The 21,718-nt window shown below is 43.0% G+C and overlaps 1 protein-coding gene across 1 annotated transcript in view; it reads right to left on the bottom strand.

Moving 5' to 3' along the window:
* Positions 1 to 20,331, bottom strand: part of NUP93 (nucleoporin 93) — a 101,637-nt gene extending 81,306 nt beyond the window's left edge. The window contains exons 1-3 of the mRNA XM_019666821.1: positions 20,228 to 20,331; positions 12,635 to 12,827; positions 2,492 to 2,609 (exon numbers count right to left, since the gene is read on the bottom strand). Of these exons, the coding sequence (XP_019522366.1) occupies positions 2,492 to 2,609; positions 12,635 to 12,813 (297 nt within the window). The 5' untranslated portion in view covers positions 12,814 to 12,827; positions 20,228 to 20,331. The remainder of the gene's footprint in view (positions 1 to 2,491; positions 2,610 to 12,634; positions 12,828 to 20,227) is intronic.
* Between the last annotated feature and the right edge of the window lie 1,387 nt (positions 20,332 to 21,718).

Here is a 21,718-nt window from a genome sequence, read left to right as displayed (position 1 = left end):
AACAGAAAAGGACTATACATGTACCTATACATATATTTATACATGAGAAAATGCCCTTTCAAGCTTATAAGTAATGCAAACAATAGATGGTACGAAGTCTTGGACAGCAACTGTCAAAAGATCCTCAGCATTTTCTTTTGTGAATTTATAAACTGACATAAATTCATTCTGACTATTACTCAGCACATGGGATCAGGGTGCATTCTCATCTCAAAAACTGCACTGGTTGGAAAACGAAAGCTCATGCACAAAAACCCATCAGGTTTATGGTATGTGAATTTTATCTCAAAACTACTTATTGAGAAAAAATATCCATCAAAAAGTATATCTGGCGCTCTACAACAAAAAACTGAACATGTCCAAGTTAACTCTTCTGGGCCAAGCACACAATATGAGAAGACTTAAGAGGAGCCCCCCTCCACACGAAAGGCGAAAGCTGGGCTGGCTCGCGCACCTGACTTCCGAACAAGAAGTCAGGCAGGGACGTGACACTGTGTGTACAGGAGGTTTACGCAGAGGTCAGCTGACCCACACAACACAACTCACAACTTCCAGTCCTTACTCATAACTGGAGCCACCTCAGATCAAGCCAAAGCCTCAGCCTTTTAAACGTTGAATTTTCTCCTTTAAGCCTTTCCTGGCAAGAAGATGAAGTCAATGTAGGACTTACTTTGAAACTACTAAGTCTTAAATCTTTACTTCGGGTCTAGATGATCAATTCCCAATCAATCAAAAGTTACTTTGGATTGAACATTTTGCATTTCTGAAGCAACTCTGGAAAAGCTCAAAACTGAGTGACAAAATTTTGAAATGGAAGCATCCTTCCTCTCAAAGTTCAAAGATTTCCCAGGGGTGCAGGACCAAAATTCTTAGCCATGCTCCTTCTAAATCAAGCAAGTCTCTCTAATGAGACTGAGCATGCATTGCTAGGAGACCATTTAATGGGGGTGTTGAAGGAGTGTGTGCATGCATTAAGTAGAAGCTTAGAATAAATGATCATTATGACTCAATACATGTATAAACCTGTCCTTAATATCTCTCAAAGCAAAAAATGGAGTACCACATCAATGGGAATTAATTTATAAAGAACATCGCTAAATGTGGCTGAGTATTCCAAATATGTATTACAAACATGCCAAAGAAAAATTTTAAAGCAGCTAGTTTTTAAAATAAACAGCTTGTTTGTTTAAAAACACTCAAAGAAACAAACAAAAACCTTTCAGCAAGTGCCATTTCTTTCCATACTATTAGGGGTGTGCCCCAAAATATATGGTGAGTATTCCAATTATTTGAGCTATATTCCATTCACCCACCTCGTCCCTGTTACAAGTATTTGTTTATAGAGCATCAAGCAGTTGAAATAGAAGGGTCAGGGGACACTAAAACTTAAAAAAAAAGAAAAAAAAGTTAAGTGACAAGTATACATGCCATTTTAAGATTACATGGAAATGAGAAGGCATCTGTAAGCTGACAGGCAAATATGATTTAGTATATAAAACTGGAAAAAAATTGAATTTCCATACTCTGAGAACATATCAATAACAGAAAAATTAATGAATATCTATAGCTATTCAATTCTCAACTCAAAGTATAGGGTTTTAGATTTCTAAACTGGAATAAATGCAGAATTGTGGCCATTATGTGGATTAAAACACTTCTTGGCGCTGGTAATGGGATAGAGAGTATTAATTCAAATTGAGCCCAAATAAGAACATAATTAGTAACCATTTGTACTAGATTTGCCTTCAGAGGTCCTTTAAAGGTAAATCAGTAATAAAAATGGTACCCCACTGTCCCTTTGCTCTAACACAAACACAATGTTCCAATTCCTCAAAACTAAATGAATCACAAGTTTTTTCCTTAACAATTTTCAGTATGCAAGCACACACACACACTCACAGACACACACCCCCAACCAGTTTCTGATTAGATTAAAATAGCAATCAATTGTGCCGGTGGCATGTTAGATGAAATGAGACTGGAGTGCTCTATTAGACCATTTCCTGGTGCCGCTAATGTAGCCAAATACTTCCTAGAAATCGATGAGTACATTTCAGTAAATAGTACTGTAAACGTTCCCCAGCTCTTTGCCAACCAATACAGCAAGATGCAGCAAAGAAATGTGGAAGACGAACAGTAAAATTATTTGAGATCTAGCAAAGAAAGCAAGAGAAACTTAGAACTCATGTCTCTGTGCCTTGGATTAAGCCCAAAGAAGGAAAAGAAATCTGTTCTCGTAATTAATTACAATAATCTAAAACTGCAGGTTGGAACTGCTTTCTTAAATTCCGCCTCACAGAGAAATCTGACAGTAACCCAATGTTCCCCCAATGTACCTCCCATTCTCTTAATATCTGAGGAAGAAAGGGATTAACAAAGATATCTGGAATTCCTAAATCAGCTGGTCCACAAAGGGCCCGGGCCTTCAGCCTGGGTTGCGTGCTCACTCAGGGTTCCACCTGCACCAGTCCTAGCACCTGGCAGCCCTTACCTGAATGTCTGTGTCCTTCACGGGCTCAAGAGGCTCAAAGGTGGTGGCCGCACTCAGGCTCTCCAAGCGCTGGGAAATGTGGGATATGTCAAGTCCCCGAGACCCAAGGAGAACCGACCTATATGAGGAGACAGGGCAGGGAGGAAAAAGCAGGATCAGGACACCTAGGAAGTTTCACAAACTACGAGAGTAGTTTTTATCCAAAACGTCCTCTACACTGTGCAGACACTATTGCATGGTTTTATACCTTCCTATAAAGATCTGGCAACTGGAAGAACAGACGCAACACTGCATTTGATACTAAGGAAGTTCTGATCATGCAGGAATTAAAGTGAGGGACTTGTCTAGAATAAGCTGAGAGTGTATCAACAAAGTAATAGGACAGGCTGCTCCAAACATTTTCCAGTAAAGAAAATCATGAGGCAGATAACAGCCTCAACCCCTATTTTGTAGATGGGGGAACTAAGGTGCAACGAGGTGAGCCAGTGTACCCAAAGTCACAGAGAGTCAGGAAAGGGCAGAGCCAGCTCATCCAGCTCCAGAGCAAACTCTTAACCACCATCCTGTATTTACAGCTTCTGGGAAGACAGACACAGTGAGCCACAAAAAGCCAACCGTCACGTACAATATATTGTATCTTCAAGTTCCCTCTTGGCTGCCAGGTCCAACAATCAGGAGAACGTCACCTGACTAATAAATGCTTTTGAAGGGAGATGGGGAATAATCCAGCTAGCTTTAATTCTACTCATCGGGGGCCATGTAGCAATGGAAGAGTTAAAAAAAAAATCAGATTCTCACTACTATCTACAACCTTCTCTGGAAGAAAGAAACTTAGGGGAATTAGATTGTTTGGACTGTTGCTTTTGGATTATGATTTAGTACCGCAAAATCCCACTGACAAAGTTTGTGTTCATTCTGAGTACCTTAGAAGAAGCAAGACCACTTGGCCGCACAAGTAAACCCTAATATCTATGGTGTGTCACCTAGAATTTCCAGTCCTGAACTAACAGACTTATTGGGGAAGAGGAAGGACTTCTCGTGTTTATTTCTATTCTACTAAGTACCTCAGAAATAGATGATGTGCACCCAGAGGGCTCCCCCCTGGAAACTCTTGTCTCCTCCATGTAGACAGGTCCACTGTGATGCCATCCCGGGGGCTCCCCTCCAGGCTACCATGTCAGATCGATAATCTTGCCTCTCTCCTAACCATCCTTAATAGCCAACTTCCTACTACCGTGGTTCCCGGCCCTGGCTGCACATTAGAATCACCTAGGCAACTTTCCTCCCGAGGATTCTGATTAGTGGTGAGTGAAGCCTGGAGCTTGGTATCAGTATAACACCCTCCTTCCTTTTCTTTATAGCAGCTTTATTGAAAGATAGTCCACAGACCACACAACTCACCCATTTAAAGTGTACAATTCAGTGGGTTTGAATACATTCAGTTATATAACCATCGCCACAATACATTTGGGATTATTATTACTCCCCAAAACAAACCCTCTACCCATCAGCAGTCCCTCAAAATCTCCCTCCCAGCTGCTGGCAACCACTAATCTATTTTCTGCCTTCATAGATTTGCCTGTTCCGGACATTTCATATAAATGGAACTATACAATATGTAGTCTTTTGTGATGAGCTTCTTTCACTTAGCATACTGGTTTCAAGGTTCATCCATGTTGTAACATGTATCAGTACTTCATTTCTTTTGACTACTGAATAGTATTTAATTATATGGATATGCCACATTTTCTATTTATGAATGTATTCCTTCATCAGTTGAGAGACATTTCGGTTATTTCCATTTTTTGGTTCTTATGATAAATGCTGCCATGATTATTCCAGTACAAGTTTTTGTGTGAATACATGTTTTCATTCCTCTTGGGTATATACCTGAGTGGAATTGCTAGATCACATAGTAACCCTGTTTAGCTTTTTGGAGAATTGCCAGGCTGTTTTCCAAAGCAACTACACACCCTTAATATTCCCACAAGCAATGTCTCAGGGTTCTAATTTTTTTCATACCCTCACCAATACTCGTTATTACCTTTTTTGACTACAGCCAGCTCAGTAAGCCCAACTTTTTAAACTATTATAGACAAAAATTTAAATACAAAATGAAAATAGTAAACCTCCTTGTGGCCATCTCCCGCTTCAACGATCAGCATGCCGTAGCCAACCCCGTTCCATCCACATCCTCACCTACTTTCCTCTCTCCACCCACGTTATTTTGATGTATATCCAAGATATTCCCCAATTAATTCAAAACTTTCAATTTTGTGTTTGTTTGAATGGGATACAAATAAAGGTCTCTACTCATGAATGATGGATGTGTCTCCTAAATTTCTTTTACTGTAAGGTTGCCCGTCTATCTCATTTTTTTTCCTGTATAATTTTTGTTGGAGACTCTGGATTATTTGACCTGTAGAGCAGTGCTACTCAACGTTGAAATATGCATGTGAATCACCTGGGCGGTTTGTTAAAATGAAGATTCTGATCCAGTGGGTCTGGGACGGAGCCAGACACTCTCCATTTCTAAAAGCCTCACAGTTGATGCTGTTGATCCACGGACTACACTCACAGTAGCAAGGATGTCGTTTCCCATGAACAGGTTTTACTGACTGCATCTCCATTTAACACGTTCCTTTGGCCTCTATATTTCCGGTAAATTGAAAGCATGCTTTAACTGTTGGATCAGATTCAGGTGGCAATATTTTTTTATTAGATTACTTCAGACTTTCATCAAAAGGTATGTAATGTCTGGTTGTCTTTTTTGGAATGGTTGGAGACACTGATGATCATTGCTTAGATTCATTAATTCCTTAGAGGTTGCAAAATGGTGGTATTCTATCTTTACTAGCTGGAATATTTCCTTTCAGAAAAGCTCTCTGCATCAACTATGTGGTTGCTTGGAATGCTGAGTTGGTTCTCTAGCATCCTCCAAAGAAGACGGATGAGTTTTGATTCAGCATCATTGTAAACTCATGAACTTACACATACTGGATGCGTTTTCAATCCACTACAGTTATCCTTATGATGCTCAAATCACCTCATCTTTGTCCAGCAGAAACCTTTTCAAGTTGGTTTCTCAGTCCTTTCGACACAACTCATAATTTCATAACTTCCTTGCTATCTCGTATGACAAGATGTTTCATGTGCATCTTATACAGCCCTGCCCCAGACCTGGAATCAGCCAACTCTCCAAAGAGCCCATTATTTTTATTAAGAAATCAGTTTTAGAGACCGTTATCTGGGTACCAGGATTGCTCACTGCGACACTGTTTCCAGGCTTTTTCAATAGCCAGGGCTAGAAAAGGCGTTTGTAATTTTGTTTCCATTGTCTTCAGATTAATCATGAGTTTTATACTGATACTTCCACTTCAAAACTTAAAACACAAGGTTTTGGATTAACTTCGTAGATTTTTTCCATCTGCATCTCCTTTCTCCCACACCAAAAGTCCTAGTTCTCAGCATCGCCGCCGTAACTACTCATTCGCTCTCTCCCACACTACACACACACAGGCTGAAAACAGCAGTAACAACCCCTCCAATGTGATTACTGAAGACAGACTAAGATGTTACTTGGAACTGTTCCTCTCTGTGTGGTTATGTCACCAACTGGATAAGCATTTATTTTCCCTTGTTAGGAATTTTTTTTTGAAATTTAATTTTGTTTTATAATTATGTAAAATATTTATACAATTCCAAAGTCAAATTTATTTAAAAAAAAAGTTCTATCTCCTCTACTTTATTCCCTCCCTTTTCCTACAGGTAACCTTTTTTTTGTTTGTTTACCTTTTGTATTAATCATGCGTTTTTATTTTCTGTGTTTGGTAGTTAGACATCTGGGACCTTGTTGACACTGAAGGGACTGCCCCGCCCAGGGTTAGCTAACTCCTAGAGGACTTCCAACACAAATTTCATATGCAAATCAATCAAGCCAGAGCCCATACCCCAACCACGCCTTTGGCTGGGCCACTATCTCCCATAGTCTCAGGGCTAGGTACCAGCCAACTAGAGACAGCCATATCCTTGCACCTGCTGATGTTATTCAAATGAGCCAACCCTAAGCCTGCTTACCCTTCCCTGCCTTGCTCTCCAGAGCTGAAACCACAATAAAGGCTCTTGCCCACCTTTTCCTCTTGCTCCCTCTGCCTCCTGACTGACCCCAGTGTGTCCCCTGTGGCCCTGCATGGCATGCCCTGTCTCCTGTTTCTAGAATGCTGAGAAGCCTCTTCCTTTATGATACTCATTTCCATGTCTGCGTTTCTTACCATACGTAATTAAAGCAAATCCCAGGTACTTTTTAAACACCTTCCTTTTTTTATCAGCAGATATGTACATAGATTTGTGTCACCTGCTTTTTTTTTAAACAGCTTTATTAAGACATAATTTACATACTATACAGTCAACCCGTTAAAAAGAGTTTAATTCAGTGATTTTTAGTCTATTCAGAGTTGTACAATCCATTTTAGAACGTTTTCTTCACCCCTAAAAGAAACCCCCTACCCTAAGCAGTCACGCTCCATGTCCCCCAATCCACCCACTCCCTAGGCAACCACTAATCTACTTTCTATATAGATTTGCCTGTTCTGGACATGGCACAAAAATGGAATTATACAATAGTCTTTTGTGACAGGCTTCTTTCACTTTGCATAGTGTTTTCAAGGTTCATCCATGTTGACGCATTAGTTCATTCCTTTTTATTGCCAAATAGTATTTCATTATATGGATAGGCCACATTTTATTTACCAGTTCATCAGTTTATGGACATTTGGGTTGTTTCCACTTTTTGGCTATTATGAATAATGCTGCTATGAACACTTGTGTACAAGTTTTTGTGTGGACAATTGTTTTCATTTCTCGTGGGTATACACCTAGGAGTGAAATTGCTCAGTTGTTTGGTAATTCCATATTTAACCTTTTGAGGAACTGCTGGACTGTCTTCCAAAGTCACTGCAGTCACTGCACCACCAACAGTATATGAGAGTTTCCATTTTTTTCCACAATCTCATCAACACTTATTGTCTTTTCTATTATAGCCATCTTAGTATGTATGAATGGTATCTCATTGTGGTTTTGATTCACATTTCCCTGATGGCTAGGGATGTTGAGCATCTTTTCATTTGCCAATTGGACATTTATATATCTTCTCTGGAAAATGTCTATTCATATCTTTTGCTCATTTTTAAATTGGGTTGTCTTTTTATTATTGAGTTGTAAGAGTTTTTACATATTCTAGATAGATACAAAACCCTTCTCAGATATGTAATTTGCAAATATTTTCTCCCATTTTGTGAGTTATTTTCTCACTTTTTTGATGGTGTCCTTTGAAGCACAAAAGTTTTTAATTTTGTTGAAGTTCAACTTACCTATTTTTTTATTCTCTCACTTATGCTTTTGGTTTCATATCCAACTCAGAAGATCTATACCCGAACCCATATTTTTCTTCTAAGAGTTTTAAAGTTTTAGCTCTTACATTTAAGTCTGTATTACATTTAGAGTGAAGGTGTCCAACTTCATTCTTTTGCATATAGATATCCAGTTGTCTTAGTGCCATTTGTTGAAAAGACACTGAATGGTCTTGGTACTCTTGCTGAAAATCAGTTGATCACAGACACATGGATTTATTTCTGGACTCAGAGCTCTATTCAAGTAATCTACTAGTATATGTCTATCCTTATGCCAGTACCACACAGTCCCAGTTACTGCAGCTTTGTAACAAGTTTGGAAATTGGGAGTGTCAGTCTTCCAACTTTTCCTGCATTTCAAAGACTGTTTTGGCCATTCTAGGTCCCTTGTATTTCCATATGGATTTTAGGATCAACTTGTCTATTTCTGCAAAAAAGCCAGCTGAGATTTTTACAGCGATTGTACTGAATCTATAGATCAACTTAGGGAGTATTAACATCTTAATGATATTAAGTCATCCACTTTGAGTGGTGAGCACACAATGAAGTAAACAGATGTTGTATTATAAAGTTGTATATCTGAAATGTATATAATATTATCAACAAATGTTACCCCAATGAATCTACTGGAAAACATTGTCTTCTGATTCATGAACACTAGATGTCTTTCACCTGCTTTCTTAAATAAATAAGAGTACTATACACTTTTATCCACCTCGCATTTTTTTATGCACTGTACAGTCCAACTTAACAGTATGTCCTGGTAATGTATATTACTCCATGGTAATGTATATTCTCATTCCTCTGTACTACTGAAAAATCCTCCACTGTATAGATGTAGCACATCTATTCAACCAGTCCCCTTATTGATGGATGTTTGAGTTGTTTCCAATTTTTACTATTACAAATAATGCTGCAATGAATATCCTTGTGCATACATCCTTTCATACTTTTTCCAGTGTATCTGTGGGACAGATCCCCAGAAGTAGGATTGCTGGGAAAATTTGCTAGATAGTGCCAAATTCTGTCCCACAGGTGCTCCATCTCCACCAATGATATGTGAGAATGTACCCAGTGCCCAGGTGATTTTAAGGTGTACCAGTGTTGAGAGCCTTGGAATTTAAACATTGGCTGTTAGAATTATTAGAAGAGAAAGCTCATTAAGTGGGTGGTGCCTGCAGGAGCTGTGCAGTGCATATGCAGAAGCCGCGATGGAGGGAGGTGGAGGGTGGACTGATGAAAGAGGAGTGGTTTTATAAATAAAGGCTGTACCGGAAACTTGCAGCTTCTAAGGATGGAAAAACCCAAAGGTTCTCTGCCCTCGACATGCCCCAACTTCCGTAAATCAGTCAGCTTCTCCTGAGCAAAACGCCAGAGGCTGGAGTCAAAACACTCCAGTCCTAGCAAAGTAGGAGGGTAAAAGCGCTTCTCGGTACACATGGGGAGCAGAAAAAAGTCAGGGAGCCTGCTTTCAAGTCCCACCTGTCACTTACTGCCTGAAAATCTGACGTACATCACTTTTCCAAGCTTCATCTTCCTCCTATGTTAAATGGGGACAAAAATCCCTACCTCGCCCACCTCTCAGGCTTGTGAAGACCAGTCAGGAGAATGCCCATGACAACCCTTTAGCGACTGAGAAGTGTGATATGAATGTGAGGGATTCTTACTGACCACGCTGGATTTGAATTCTGAATTGGCCACTTGCTACCTGACGTTCCTCAATTATAAAACGGAGATGTCAACGCTTATTTCACAGGGTTATTTTAAGAAGGAATTATATAAGGCATGTAAAGTGGTTGGCACAGTGCCTGACGAATAATAAGTGCTTAGAAAGGTAGCTGAGTAGTATTGTCATTAAGTGAAGTTATAATTTGCTGTGTAACTTTGGGCAAATAAATGTATATGCTTTGTATATGTATATGAACATGGAGAAAAGTGTGAAAGCATACGCAAATTAAAAACACTGGTTACCTTGGAATGTAAAGTTAGGGAGAAAGGTTGCTGGCTTTTTTCTGTATACTTCTAGGTTGTTTGGCTTCTGAGTCTGAATGGAAAAATCCAATGAGGCACCTCCAATGGGAGAAGAGGGGGATACAACTGACAACAGGTATCCAGGGAGGGCTTCACAGCTACTGATAGTATTCTATGTCTTAACGGTGCATGTTCACATGGGTATTCATTCATTCTACTATTATATACACCAGGAGTCTGCAAACTTATTCTGTAAAAAGCCAACAGTAAATATCTCAGGCTTTGCAGGCCATAGAGTCTCTGTCATAACTACTCATCTCTGCTCTGCTGCTGTAGCACAAACGCAGCACAGACAATACATAAACAAGTGTGGGTGTGTTCCAAAGAAACGTTAACAGGCAGCCACTGGCTTGGCTCATGGGTCGTAGTCTGCCAACCCCTGATTTACATTTTTATGTATGTTATGCATATTCTTCTTCATGTCTGAAGAAATTTAGCAATTTAAAAGTATTAAATACACAAGCAAAAAGCTATCAAATCTGTTCCCTAAAATGAAAAACCCAACAAAGTATATTTAAACAAATGAATTCAGCACAGAACAATTTAATCTTAAACCTATAATCTTAATTAAAATCTTAAAGACAGAGTTTTCTTTCAAAATTTATTTCATGTAAGAAAAATTTTCCTATTCAGTTCTCTCCTCTACCCTCATCCTGTACTAAAATATTCACTTTATGTCTCTGCCCATCAAGATGGAAAAATAGTCATTAGCCCCTTCGTTTCTTTTTAGGCACCTGCCCCACCCTCTATCCATTCTTTCAATGTTCAACGTCCTCCTCCCTAAAACAATGAATTTAAGGTAGAAAGAGATGAGGAAGAGTGGAAATTTACAAGACAGTATGACTGATAATTGTTACCAAGAAAACATTTTCCCTTTTTGCTCTTAATGGGCTGTAAAGCTGATGCAATTAAATTATAACTATAGCAACTCAGCTGGCATGACGGTCTTTTTGTTCCAGCAGCATCCTTGCACATGAGCACAGAGCCTGTGTGCTCAAGACGAGAGGGAGCTGCAGGCCATGAGGAGCAGCAGTACGGAGCCTGCAGAAGGGCAAGTTGGCAGGAGTGTCTAGAGGCTGGGTGTGGTGCCGGGGGACAGTGTAGGGAGAGGCTGGAGAGCTGAAAATGCCTGCCAGGGCTCCTCTGACTTGCCTTTACCAACACCAACAGAACCAAAACTAACGAGTACTATTTTTTTTTCCCCCAGCTGAGCCATCCTGCCACCTGTTGGCAGCTCAGCAGCAGCTCAGCTGGGGCCGGGACTCAAACCACTGTTGCTCAGAGCTCGCACTCTTGAGCGAGCTCTTAACCAACTGAGCCACTTGGCCGGCCCTAACTAGTACTATTTTTAAAAATAAAATTCTGGGGAGGCCTATAGAAGAATGTCTACAACATACTGACTGACTCAGAAAGAGCAGCCAAAACATTCAGCTCTTAAGATGAGTTGGAAAAAGAATGCTGCCCTTCGACTCACTCCTGCGACATTTATCATGCACCCGAAACAATGTACCCACGCTAACACCAGCACTTAGGTGTTTCTCAGGATCAAGGAATGAAGACCGAGCAGACGACTGATAATTTCCCACATCCCCCCACAGAATCCCAGTGCCTTTCCAGACCCATCAAGGTCACAAGTAACAGCACCACTGCCTCTTCCCATGATTCTCCCATCACTAAAGGAGCGTGTGCTCTGTAGTTGGCCTCACTGGGTGTGAATCCTGGCTCATCTCTCACCCGCTGTCTGATCTGAGAATTACTTGCCCACTCTGAGCCTTAGCTGCTCACCTGTAATAAGGGGACAACAGTCCTAATATTCGTTGTGAGGACTAAGCAAAATCTTAAGTCTAGCCAAGTTTCTGACGCATAGTACGTCATCAGTAAATCACACTTCTTAGGGAAAGCAGCAAGGTTTTTTTTCTGCCTCCCAAATTATAAGCTCCTTGAGGACAAAGACCATGTGTGATTCACGGTGAGAGCCTCAGAGATGGCCCAAGTCTGGCATAGGGGGACTCCAAACACTATATATATAGTCTGTGGTCTCAACAGCCCAGTCAATGTCGTGTGGCAGCAGCAGCAGCCGCTGGCCAGGTGGACAGTCGGTCAGCACTCTGCTCCAGCTGCACTCTCTGGCGGCTCCCCCACTGTCCTGTGCTGCAATCCACATCCACGGGCAAGCACGGCACTGCCTTGGCCTTTCAGGAGCAGTCTCTAGGGTCCCTGACAATATGTGGACAGAATCACTCCTCACTTGAATGGCTTCTCGTCATTGACTGCTCATCGATTTCTTTCCAGTGTTCTTAAAAACTCTTCTTATCACTGAGTGCTCTCTGGCACAGAAGGTAACACTTACCTGGGTGGCCCACACTGAGTAATATACTTACGGGAACCACGATGACCCAACCATCGGTGACCCAACTACTGTGATGGGTTTCCGCACGACAGAGCTCTTCGCCCTTTCCCACCCTGACCAGCTTTGTCTGTGCTGTGCACTACTCACAGCTTGGTCAGGCAGACAGGCTGCAAAACCGGGCAGAGAGACAAAGCGAGGCTGCTGACCTGTTTACAAACCTCTCTTGAGTTCCTGAGAATCTGGCTTGTGTCTGTCATTTACAGACTGCATCCAAATTCAAGGCAGGAAGGAAGACACGGCTCCTGCCCCCAGCCACCCAGTACCAACGCTGCCTCCCCACCAGTCAGTACTCACGCCTTGACATCTGCTGTCTCCTGGGATGTGCGTGTGAGGGTTCGGGAACGCAGGCGCTCGCCCGCCTGCTGGATCTCCTGTAAGTTCCGTTCCACATGGGGAAGCTCTGAGATGCCCTCGGTCTCGGCGGCAAGCTGTTCAGCTTGCTGCAGGAGCTCACCAAACCCCTCAGTATCCATTGGAAGCACAGGTCCTGGATGGGAGAGAAAAAAGGAGAGACTTAAATCGACAGAAAGATAGGCTTCTAACACTGCCTGAATCTGTTACAAGCTTAATGAAACACTAAACTTTCTGTAAACAGACAAGGAGACAGCTCATCAACAAGCAGGATTTGTTCCTGAACATAGCCCAAAAACAGGCCTGACAGAGAAAATGAGTCAGGCTGTGAAGAAATAGATCATTTCTGTGCCTATCGACAGTCCCAAGATTGATTTCTGCTGCTAGAACAAATGCAAAGATATTAAGCCACAGACCAGAAGTCCTGCCTCCTTCCATGGACTCAAAGCCAACAGGAAGTGGAAGCCACAGTGGCAACCTCTGGCGGACTTAACAATCACCCGCACCTCCTATTTCTCCATCTGTCCTAGTAAAACACCACCACCGCAGAGTGCCGGGCAACTTATAAGGTCCTCATCTCATATGACCCTCAGCAAGTCTGTGAGGTTCCTGAGCAGACAGGGGAAACCACTCCAGTCCATAGAGCTCAATTCTGTGCCCAAAGTACTCTCTGCTCCAAAGGGGCTGAACCGAGACCAGAACACCGGCCTTCTGACCAGTCCCGTTATTCTCACACACCTGCCTCCACTAACACAGAACGCAGTCTCTCTTTAAATTCACGTTCTAGTCTCCATTCACATGTTCTTTAACTTACAAGGTTACTGAAAGCAGAGATCCGGGTCTGCTTGTTATGACATTCAGACTATTAGACAATTGTTAATATACTCATACCTACTCCTTTTAGAAATATCATTGCTACTAATAATTATACTAATATAAATAGCAGCTGGCTTCTAGACCATGAATATTATTAACAAGACCACATGTTTCTCCAACAATTCTCTGAGAAAAGCCCTATGAAGTATTGATATTTAATGGATATTATACATTTATGAATCTTGTATATACTGTACTATCCTTGCTAAGGTTTTTGACCAAGAGAATGTTTTTAACTCCTACCACTATTTAAATCGACAGAAGATAAACAGTATTACCATCATTAAAAAAATTTACATTGCTAAAAGGTTAAATTAAAAATTGTTTATTGAAAAACAACAAAATTCTTTAAGTAGTAGCTCTTGTTGATTATACTTTTCTAATTTGTTTAAAACCCATGGCTCCTATTGTACTTTTGAAATCCCACTGGCCTAAAATTGTAGTTAATATATAATAATTATATCTCAGCTATGAAGTATGGGTTAATGTTAAGAGGGCATGGTTACCACCACAGATCCACAGCAGGAGAATAAGAACTTTATAAAATGATCATTAAAGAACATTAATTTTAAAAGCAAGGGTACAAGGTTAAAACAAAAATAGCTCAGCTGGAGTAAATATGAAAACACTTTGGTATTCTTTATGAAGTGCTAAGCTGACTTTAATCTTTAGACAAAAAGTCATATACACAGTAACTCTTTACCTAAAGTTTCTAGAAAATCATTGTCACTTTTTTTTTTTTCGAGCCAAGAGAATCAAGCTCTAACTGGCAATCTCTAACTGTGGGAAAACAGGAATGGCAGGATAAGGAAGTTATTCTCAGGGACAGAAAAAGAAAGAAACGAGAATATTCTTACACGTCTCTTACCTGATGCAAAAATGTTTTTCATCAGAAACTTATAAGGTCAATGACATTCTATTGGGTTGTCGGAAAAGTCATGACGTCTTTTTTCTGTTTTTCATTGCAAAAATGCATCATGACTTTTCCGACAACCCAATACTACCAGAAACATCGTCGCTCACCACAAAGAGGAAAAAATAATATGCTGCCTCTTCCCCACAGTTTTTTCACTCTAAAATAAAAATATAATTTGTCGAACAGAGCCAAGGAGAAGGAAATACTGGTTTTTTTTTTCCATAAGGAAAATTTCGTAACTCCCTGAATAAAGAACTAAACGAAATAAAACTTATCTATGTTTTTTTTTAAAAAAAGGGAAAAGAACAGCATTTTACATTCGTGTAAGCCAAATTCAAACAAAGGAAATGCTCAACTTCTCAATGGCCTGCCTATACAAAGATTCAGAGTGACAGATTTGAGTATAAATAATAAAGGCAAAACTCATGATTTACTTCGATATGGTCCAGCAGATAAGATTTTCTACAGTTATTTACACAGAACTATTTTCAACATGGTAAAAATAAAGCCTGAATCTCTAAACAGCCTGAACTTAACATGCCCCAATCCGAGCTCTCCTCTTTCGTCGACAGAACCTGCCCCTTGGGCTTCTCAGTGTGGAGGCTCCATTACTCAGTTGCTTCAGCCAAAACCGCTGAAGATCTCCATGACTCACACCCCACATCCAATAGGCCAACGAAGCCTCTCAAATCCACGAACATGCATCCAGAATCTACCTCTTCCTACCACCTCCACCCATCCAAGTCAGTCACCTCCTCCCTGATCTCCCAGCTTCAGTGCTCACCTCCTACAGTCTATTCTCAACCCACCAACCAGTGAATCTTTTCAAGTCAAATCACATCCCTCCTCTGCTTCACCCTCTTGTACAGAGTGAGGCCCTACAAAAGCGGCCCCACTTTCCCTCACCTCCCAGACTTAGGTCCAGCCTGTCCCCCTTCCTTTCCTGGGCTCCAGCCACCCTAGGGCCTCCTTGCCAGACCCCACAATGCTGTCAGGCACATTCCTGCCCTAGAGTCTTTGTGCTCCCTCTTTCCTCTACCTGGAACACTCCTCTCCCAGTGATGCTCAAGGCTGATTCTCTCTCTCTCTGTTGTAGCTAAACTCTCACCTTGCCTTTGATGCCAGCCTAGAACAAAATACTTAAGAGTGCAACCTGCAACCACCCCAGGCACTCCCCATCTCTCTTATTGTCTGTCACCCTGCTAGAATGTAAGGTGCACAAGGGTAGGGAACTTTCTCTGCTTCGTTCACTGATGTTCCCCCAGGCTCCTAGAACAGTGCCTGGCACACACAGTAGGTGCACATTTGTTGAATGAATAGGAGCAGTTTTATTCCTCCATTTGTGGAGAGTCTGTTCTTCTTCAAAGGCTTCCTGCATTCCCCTGCCAAATCGGCACCCACTGGCAAGCAAAGACCAGAGCAAACACATTCCCTTCTGACTACCAACTGATACTTAACATTTCTGAGGCTGCAGAGCATAAGGCAGCGACAATACAAATGGCACAAATTCAGATCACACTTAGTCCAGACTAGTGCTTTCCCTCTACAGACCCAGACGAAAACCAGCGGTATTTTAGAGGAAATAGCCCAGCTTTCAGGTGAACAGAATTCCAATCCAAAAAAATAAATATACGTATAGAAAGACATGTGCTAAATAACTTCAGAGTAGAAAATAAGCTTGTTTGATGTCTCTGAGAAGAGAGAGATGTATTGTATATAATACCATATAACACTCATTTAACTCAATCAGTGGAAATTAAGTTACAAGTTATTAAAGTTTCCAAAACTATACTTTGATATAGTCATCATCCCATTTCATCAAAATATTTTATGATTAATTTCATCAATTGACAGATAATTTTTATCCCCTCTGCAAAATAAACATCAAGTTAGCCATAAAATATAGGAGTTAAACCAACCAAATATCAATTTTGACCCAAGATACTGAAAACTGATCATAAAAATAACTTCATTAGCTTTGTCCAACAGACAGGACTAAAATGATGGGGGTGGGGGAGGAATGAAGTCCAAGCTTTGTGTTGGCAAAATCTGGCCAGGACACATGCAGAGACTGGAATGCCAGCTGCACCCTTGGGGAGCTATGAAGGGAGCCAGGAAGAAGCCACTCACGCAAGTGGGCTGTGGAACACAGCAAAAGGGCTGGATGAGGAACAGTCAGCAAGGACAGACTCACAGCACTGGGCTCCTCTCTGTCAGCAGTGACTCTGAGCCTGACTCTGAGGCTTTTGGAAACACTGACAGGTGCTTCAAAGAGCATCGCAGGTACGAGGGCTCTGAGCAACAAACTGTTCTCCCGTGCCACTTGGCAGAAGTCCTGCTGAGCCTCCAGAGGCCTCCTTAACCACGGGGCAACCGAAAGCCTTAAACGAAGGGCAAATTTACCACTGCTGCTAGAAGGGAGGATTGGTTACCCTTGCAGGGGGGATGACAGAAGGGCGGCTACTGGGGAGCTGGTAATATTCTGTTTTTTCATCTGGGTGCTGCTTAACAGAGTTTTTGTTCACCTTGAGAAAATGCATTGAGCTAGACTCAAAGGGTGGGGTGAAAGACCAAGTGACTAGAGGGCTGGAACTTTTGGGCCCACCCACCAAGGGGAAGGGGGGCTGCAGAGATTAAGCTCTATAAAAACTCTTGAAATGAGATCTGAAGAGCTTCTGGACTCTGTGAATGCTTCCACACGCTGGAAGGGAGGTGCACCCAGGTTCCATGGCACAGACTCTCCTGCACTCAGGACCCTTCCAGGCCCCACCCTATATACCAGCGGTTCTCAACCTGTGGGTCGCGACCCCTTTGGGGGTCGAACGACCCTTTCACAGGGGTCACCTAAGACCATCAGAAAACAAAAAGATATTTACATTACGATTCATAACAGTAGCAAAATTACAGTTATAGAGTAGCAACGAAAATAATTTTATGGTTGGGGGTCACCACAACATGAGGAACTGTATTAAGGGGTCGCGGGATTAGGAAGATTGAGAACCGCTGCTGTATACCTCTTTATCTGGCTATTCGTCTGCAACCTGTATAATAAACTGGTAAACGTAAGTAAAGGTTTCTCTGAGTTCTGTGTCCCATTTAGCAAACTAATTGAAACTGAGAAGGAAATCTGGGAACCTCCAATCTACAACCAGTCGGTCAGAAGCACAGGTAACAATCTGGACTTGTGACTGGCTTCTGAAGAGGTGCGGGCTGGGGGGTGGGGCACAGTCTTGCAGGACTGAACCCTTAGTCTGTGGAATCTGATGCTATCTCCAGGTAGAGTGTCAGAATTGAGTTAAATTGTAGGATATCCAGCTGGTATCCAGAGAATCCGAGACATAATCGTGAACCTAAAGCAACTAGATACAAAAGAAGGACATACTGCAGGATTCCATTTATACGTATTTTAAGAACAGAAAATATTAATCAATGGTGCTAGAAATCAGAACACGGATTATCCTGGGAGGGTAGGGGATTGACTGGGAGGGAGTACAACAGAACTTCCTGGGTACTGTGGGCTGAAATGTGTCCCTCTAAAATTCGTATGTTGAAGTCCTAACCCCCAATGTAATGGTATTTGGAGAAGTTTAGGGGAGGTAATTAAGTTAGATGAGGTCATAATGATGGGCTCAGTGTTCTCAGAAGAGACACCAGAGTTTGCTTCCCCTCTCCCCCATCTCCACCCCACTCGCATGCACTGAGGAAAGAGCATGTGAGCACACAGCAAGATGGTGGCCAGGAAGAGGGTCCTCAGCAGAATCCAACCATGCCGGCACCCTGGTCTCGGACTTCCAGGCTCCAGAGCTGTGAAACACCAAACTTCTGTTGTTCAAGCCACTCCGTCTATGGTATTTTGTTATGGCAGCCCCAAGCTAAGACACCTGGCGTATGGGAAATGTTCTATTATCTCAATATGGGTGATCGTCACATAAGTGAATATGTAAAAATTCATTGAACTAGACACTGAAGGTTTGTCCACAGATAGTTTTTAGAAGAAACAGAGAGAAACATAACATTAGCATAGCAAGAACCTTAACTTAGCATTACCTCTGGAGAGCAAAGCTAAGAGTTTCTACTTCTCATTTTATACCCTCTGTTAGTCTGACTTCTTTTCCTTGAGTGTATGTGACCCTTTCTAATTCTTAACAACTTGTTAATTTTTAAACTGCTCTGAACTCCCTGCTTCAGAGAGTTAGCCCCTGAATCCTCAATGGCAATGACTGTCAAATCCACACCCCCAGCCTGCTCCTTGCACTCCCACCGCAAGCGGAGTTTCTAGGCGCCACTTGTGCATTTCCACTCAAGCACATAACTGTCACACAGTTGTCTCAAAATGCAGTTATCCACCCCCAACCACCACCACGACCAGGTGCCCACCTCCTGCACCTTTGTCCCCTGGCTTTTCTCAGGTTCTAACTCACCCTTCTTCACATCTGTGCATGACCTGGGATTGTTTATTTACAGGTAATTCTCTACTCTCCAGACTCAAACACCAAACAGATGCACATACATTTTTTTGCGAGAAAGCAAGTAGGTATTCCTCATTATCCAAACTATTGCTATTCCCTAAAAAACTCAGAAAACCAAATACTATACAGAAAACAGTGATATCCCTCACTCTCCAAATTTGCTATCCAAGCTCTCATTACCTAAACAAGGTTTAGAAGGCAAGAGATACTTGTATTTTTGAAGTGTCTTCTGTTACTTTTTTTCCCCAGCTTGAGATATAATTGACATATGACACATGTTCAGTCTGAGTTGCCTATCAACCATCTCAGTGGAGATATTAAGTAGGCAGCTGGATAGGTCGAGATGCCCAGGCTGGAGATATAAATATGAGATGTTAGCCTAATATACAGGTATTTAAAACTATGAGCCTCAATGAGATCACCATGAATGACAATGTCAAACACAAATGCACCAAGATTACAGTTGAAAGAAAATGGGTGATGCCCAAGGACACCCTCTCATGTCTCCCAGTTAGAATACAAAAGGTGACCTTTGCATGCTGAAAGCCATTTCAGAACAAACAAAAACCCTCCTCACACCTTACAGAGCGGTAAACCCCGACCAAAGGCTCTGTCAATGGGTCGTTCAAACTTTGACCAAAGACCCGTGCAGTTGGCCCCGTAATTTTTTTAAAAAACAGACCCGGTTAACTTAAGTACTGCCTTTGCAGAGGATTGGGTGCTGTGAGCCCAGAGAAAGTGCGGGCCACCTCCAGGTTCTAATCACTAGCATCTTCCTGGAGGGGGAGGAGCCTTCCCCTGGATGCCGGTAGATGAGACAGGCCAACAGGTTGGGAAAGGCTCAAGGGTCGTCACCTGCGCCCCAAGACCCCTTCCCTCGGAGGGCGATGCCTCGCGACAGGGTGCATTCTCGAGGGGCGAGCGAGCCCCTCCGTCAGGAAGGTAACAGGTATGGGGAAGCGGTGGGGTGGGGAGGGGGGGCCGATCGAGACAAGGGTGGGGGCGTAGCAGAGCGTTACAGTGGGGAAAAGAGGTGTCGGGAGGCCAAGGCTTTGTATGCAGAAAGAGCAGACAGAAAGCACTCCCGGGGCGCTGTAACGGGGGCGGTTCGACAGGGATGTGTCGCCGGCGTCAGGCGTGCCCGGCTGCCATGAGGTTAACGGGAAGTGCGAGCAGCATGACTCCGAGCGTAGGGACCCGGGTCCGCCAAGCCTTCGGGCCCTGGGTTCAAGGACAAGCCCCGGGTCGGAAGGACACGGCCAGAGACACCCTTACCCGGCACTGCAGACGTCTCGACGTTCAGGCCCGGACTGGTGAATGCGGCCACCGCTTCTCGCGCCGCTCGTCTGCGCTCCCTGATTGGCCCAGACCGGCCGCTCCCAGAAAACCCCGCGCGCCGCGCCGCAAACTGAACTTTATAGAGATCCGTAGCAGAAAATGAGGCCATGGGCGGGGCCGGGGCGGGGCCGGGGGCGGGGACTCCGGCTGACCCCTCCCTCCCTTCCTCCTTTCTTCTCCCTCCCTCCTTCCCACCCTCTCTCTTTCTCTCTCCACGCCCTCGGCCACCGCCCTCACTCCTCCCACGTGGTTAGAGTGGGCTCTGCCTCGAGAAAGCGATTCCACAATTGTCTGCGCGGATATTTTTTTACCCTTTGTTGAGCGCCATCCTAGTACCAGGCACTATTCTAGGCGTTGGGGGCACAGTGGCGACTACGACAGACAAGATCCTGGCCCTAATATAGTTCGCAGGCTGGTGGAGGAAAAACATAATAACTGTCAGTTTGTAAGGAGGGCTATGACCGAAAAAGCAAGGCGATGGGAGAGAGAATGCCCTACGTGATCAGGGAAGGCCTCCCTGAGGAGGTGACATCTGAGCTGAAACATGAATGATGAGTAAGGCTCAGCCTTGCACAGTCTGGTCTGCAGAACATTCCAAGCAGAGGGAACAAGAGTGAAGGCCCCACTGGGAAACAAGCTTGGTGTTCGGAGAATAGAAAGAAAGAAAGAAGGGGCGAATATCTGGTAGAAGATGAGCGAGGACAAGTGGGGTAAGACTCACAGCTGGCTGGGGCCAGACTTAGCAGGTCTTTTAGGCCATAGCAAGAAAGTTGGGGTTATTCTTCATGCAGATAGAAAGCCACTGGAGTGTTTGAAGCAGAGGTGTGACATGAGCTGACTTACCTTTGTAAAGGATCCCTCTAGCTTTCGGAGAATGGATAGTAGTGAGCAGAGAGGAGCTAGGAGACTACTGCTTTGTCCAGCACATAGGGCTTTTGGACTAGGGTTGTTACCGTGTCTATTCATAAAACATACATTAGTGCTCATAATGTGCCAAAAATGAGTAAGGCCCAGTCCTTATGATCTGATGAGGAAGCAGGTACATAACACAGATTGTATTTCAATTTGATGTGCTAAGTGTGCGGCACAGCTATGTAAGGTTACTAAGGCAGTTTGACCCAGTCTGGTGAGTTGGAAGTGATACCTTAACTGAGCCATAAGGGTGGGTAGGGTTTAGCCTGGCAAAGACAGGAGAGGTTTTTCCTGGTCTAGGGAATGAAGTAAGCAGAGGTAGAGAGGGGAGAAACAGTGCTCTCCTCTCATCACACCCTTCCTCGCCTCTGACAAAGATGCTCTCCTTGACAGGACTCTAGCCAGGCTCCTCTGAGCCCTCTTCTAGGCCTCAAACTTGGTCTATAAAGACTTGAACAAAACACTAATATAGTTTCTAACAGTGCAAGGCTACGTCCACAGGTGATCCTACCCCCT

The sequence above is a fragment of the Hipposideros armiger genome, unplaced genomic scaffold, assembly GCF_001890085.2.
Source record: "Hipposideros armiger isolate ML-2016 unplaced genomic scaffold, ASM189008v1 scaffold_479, whole genome shotgun sequence".
Lineage (NCBI taxonomy): Eukaryota > Metazoa > Chordata > Mammalia > Chiroptera > Hipposideridae > Hipposideros > Hipposideros armiger.
The sequence above is the reverse complement of the archived record's forward strand: the minus strand, read 5'-3'. Positions and strand labels throughout refer to the sequence as shown.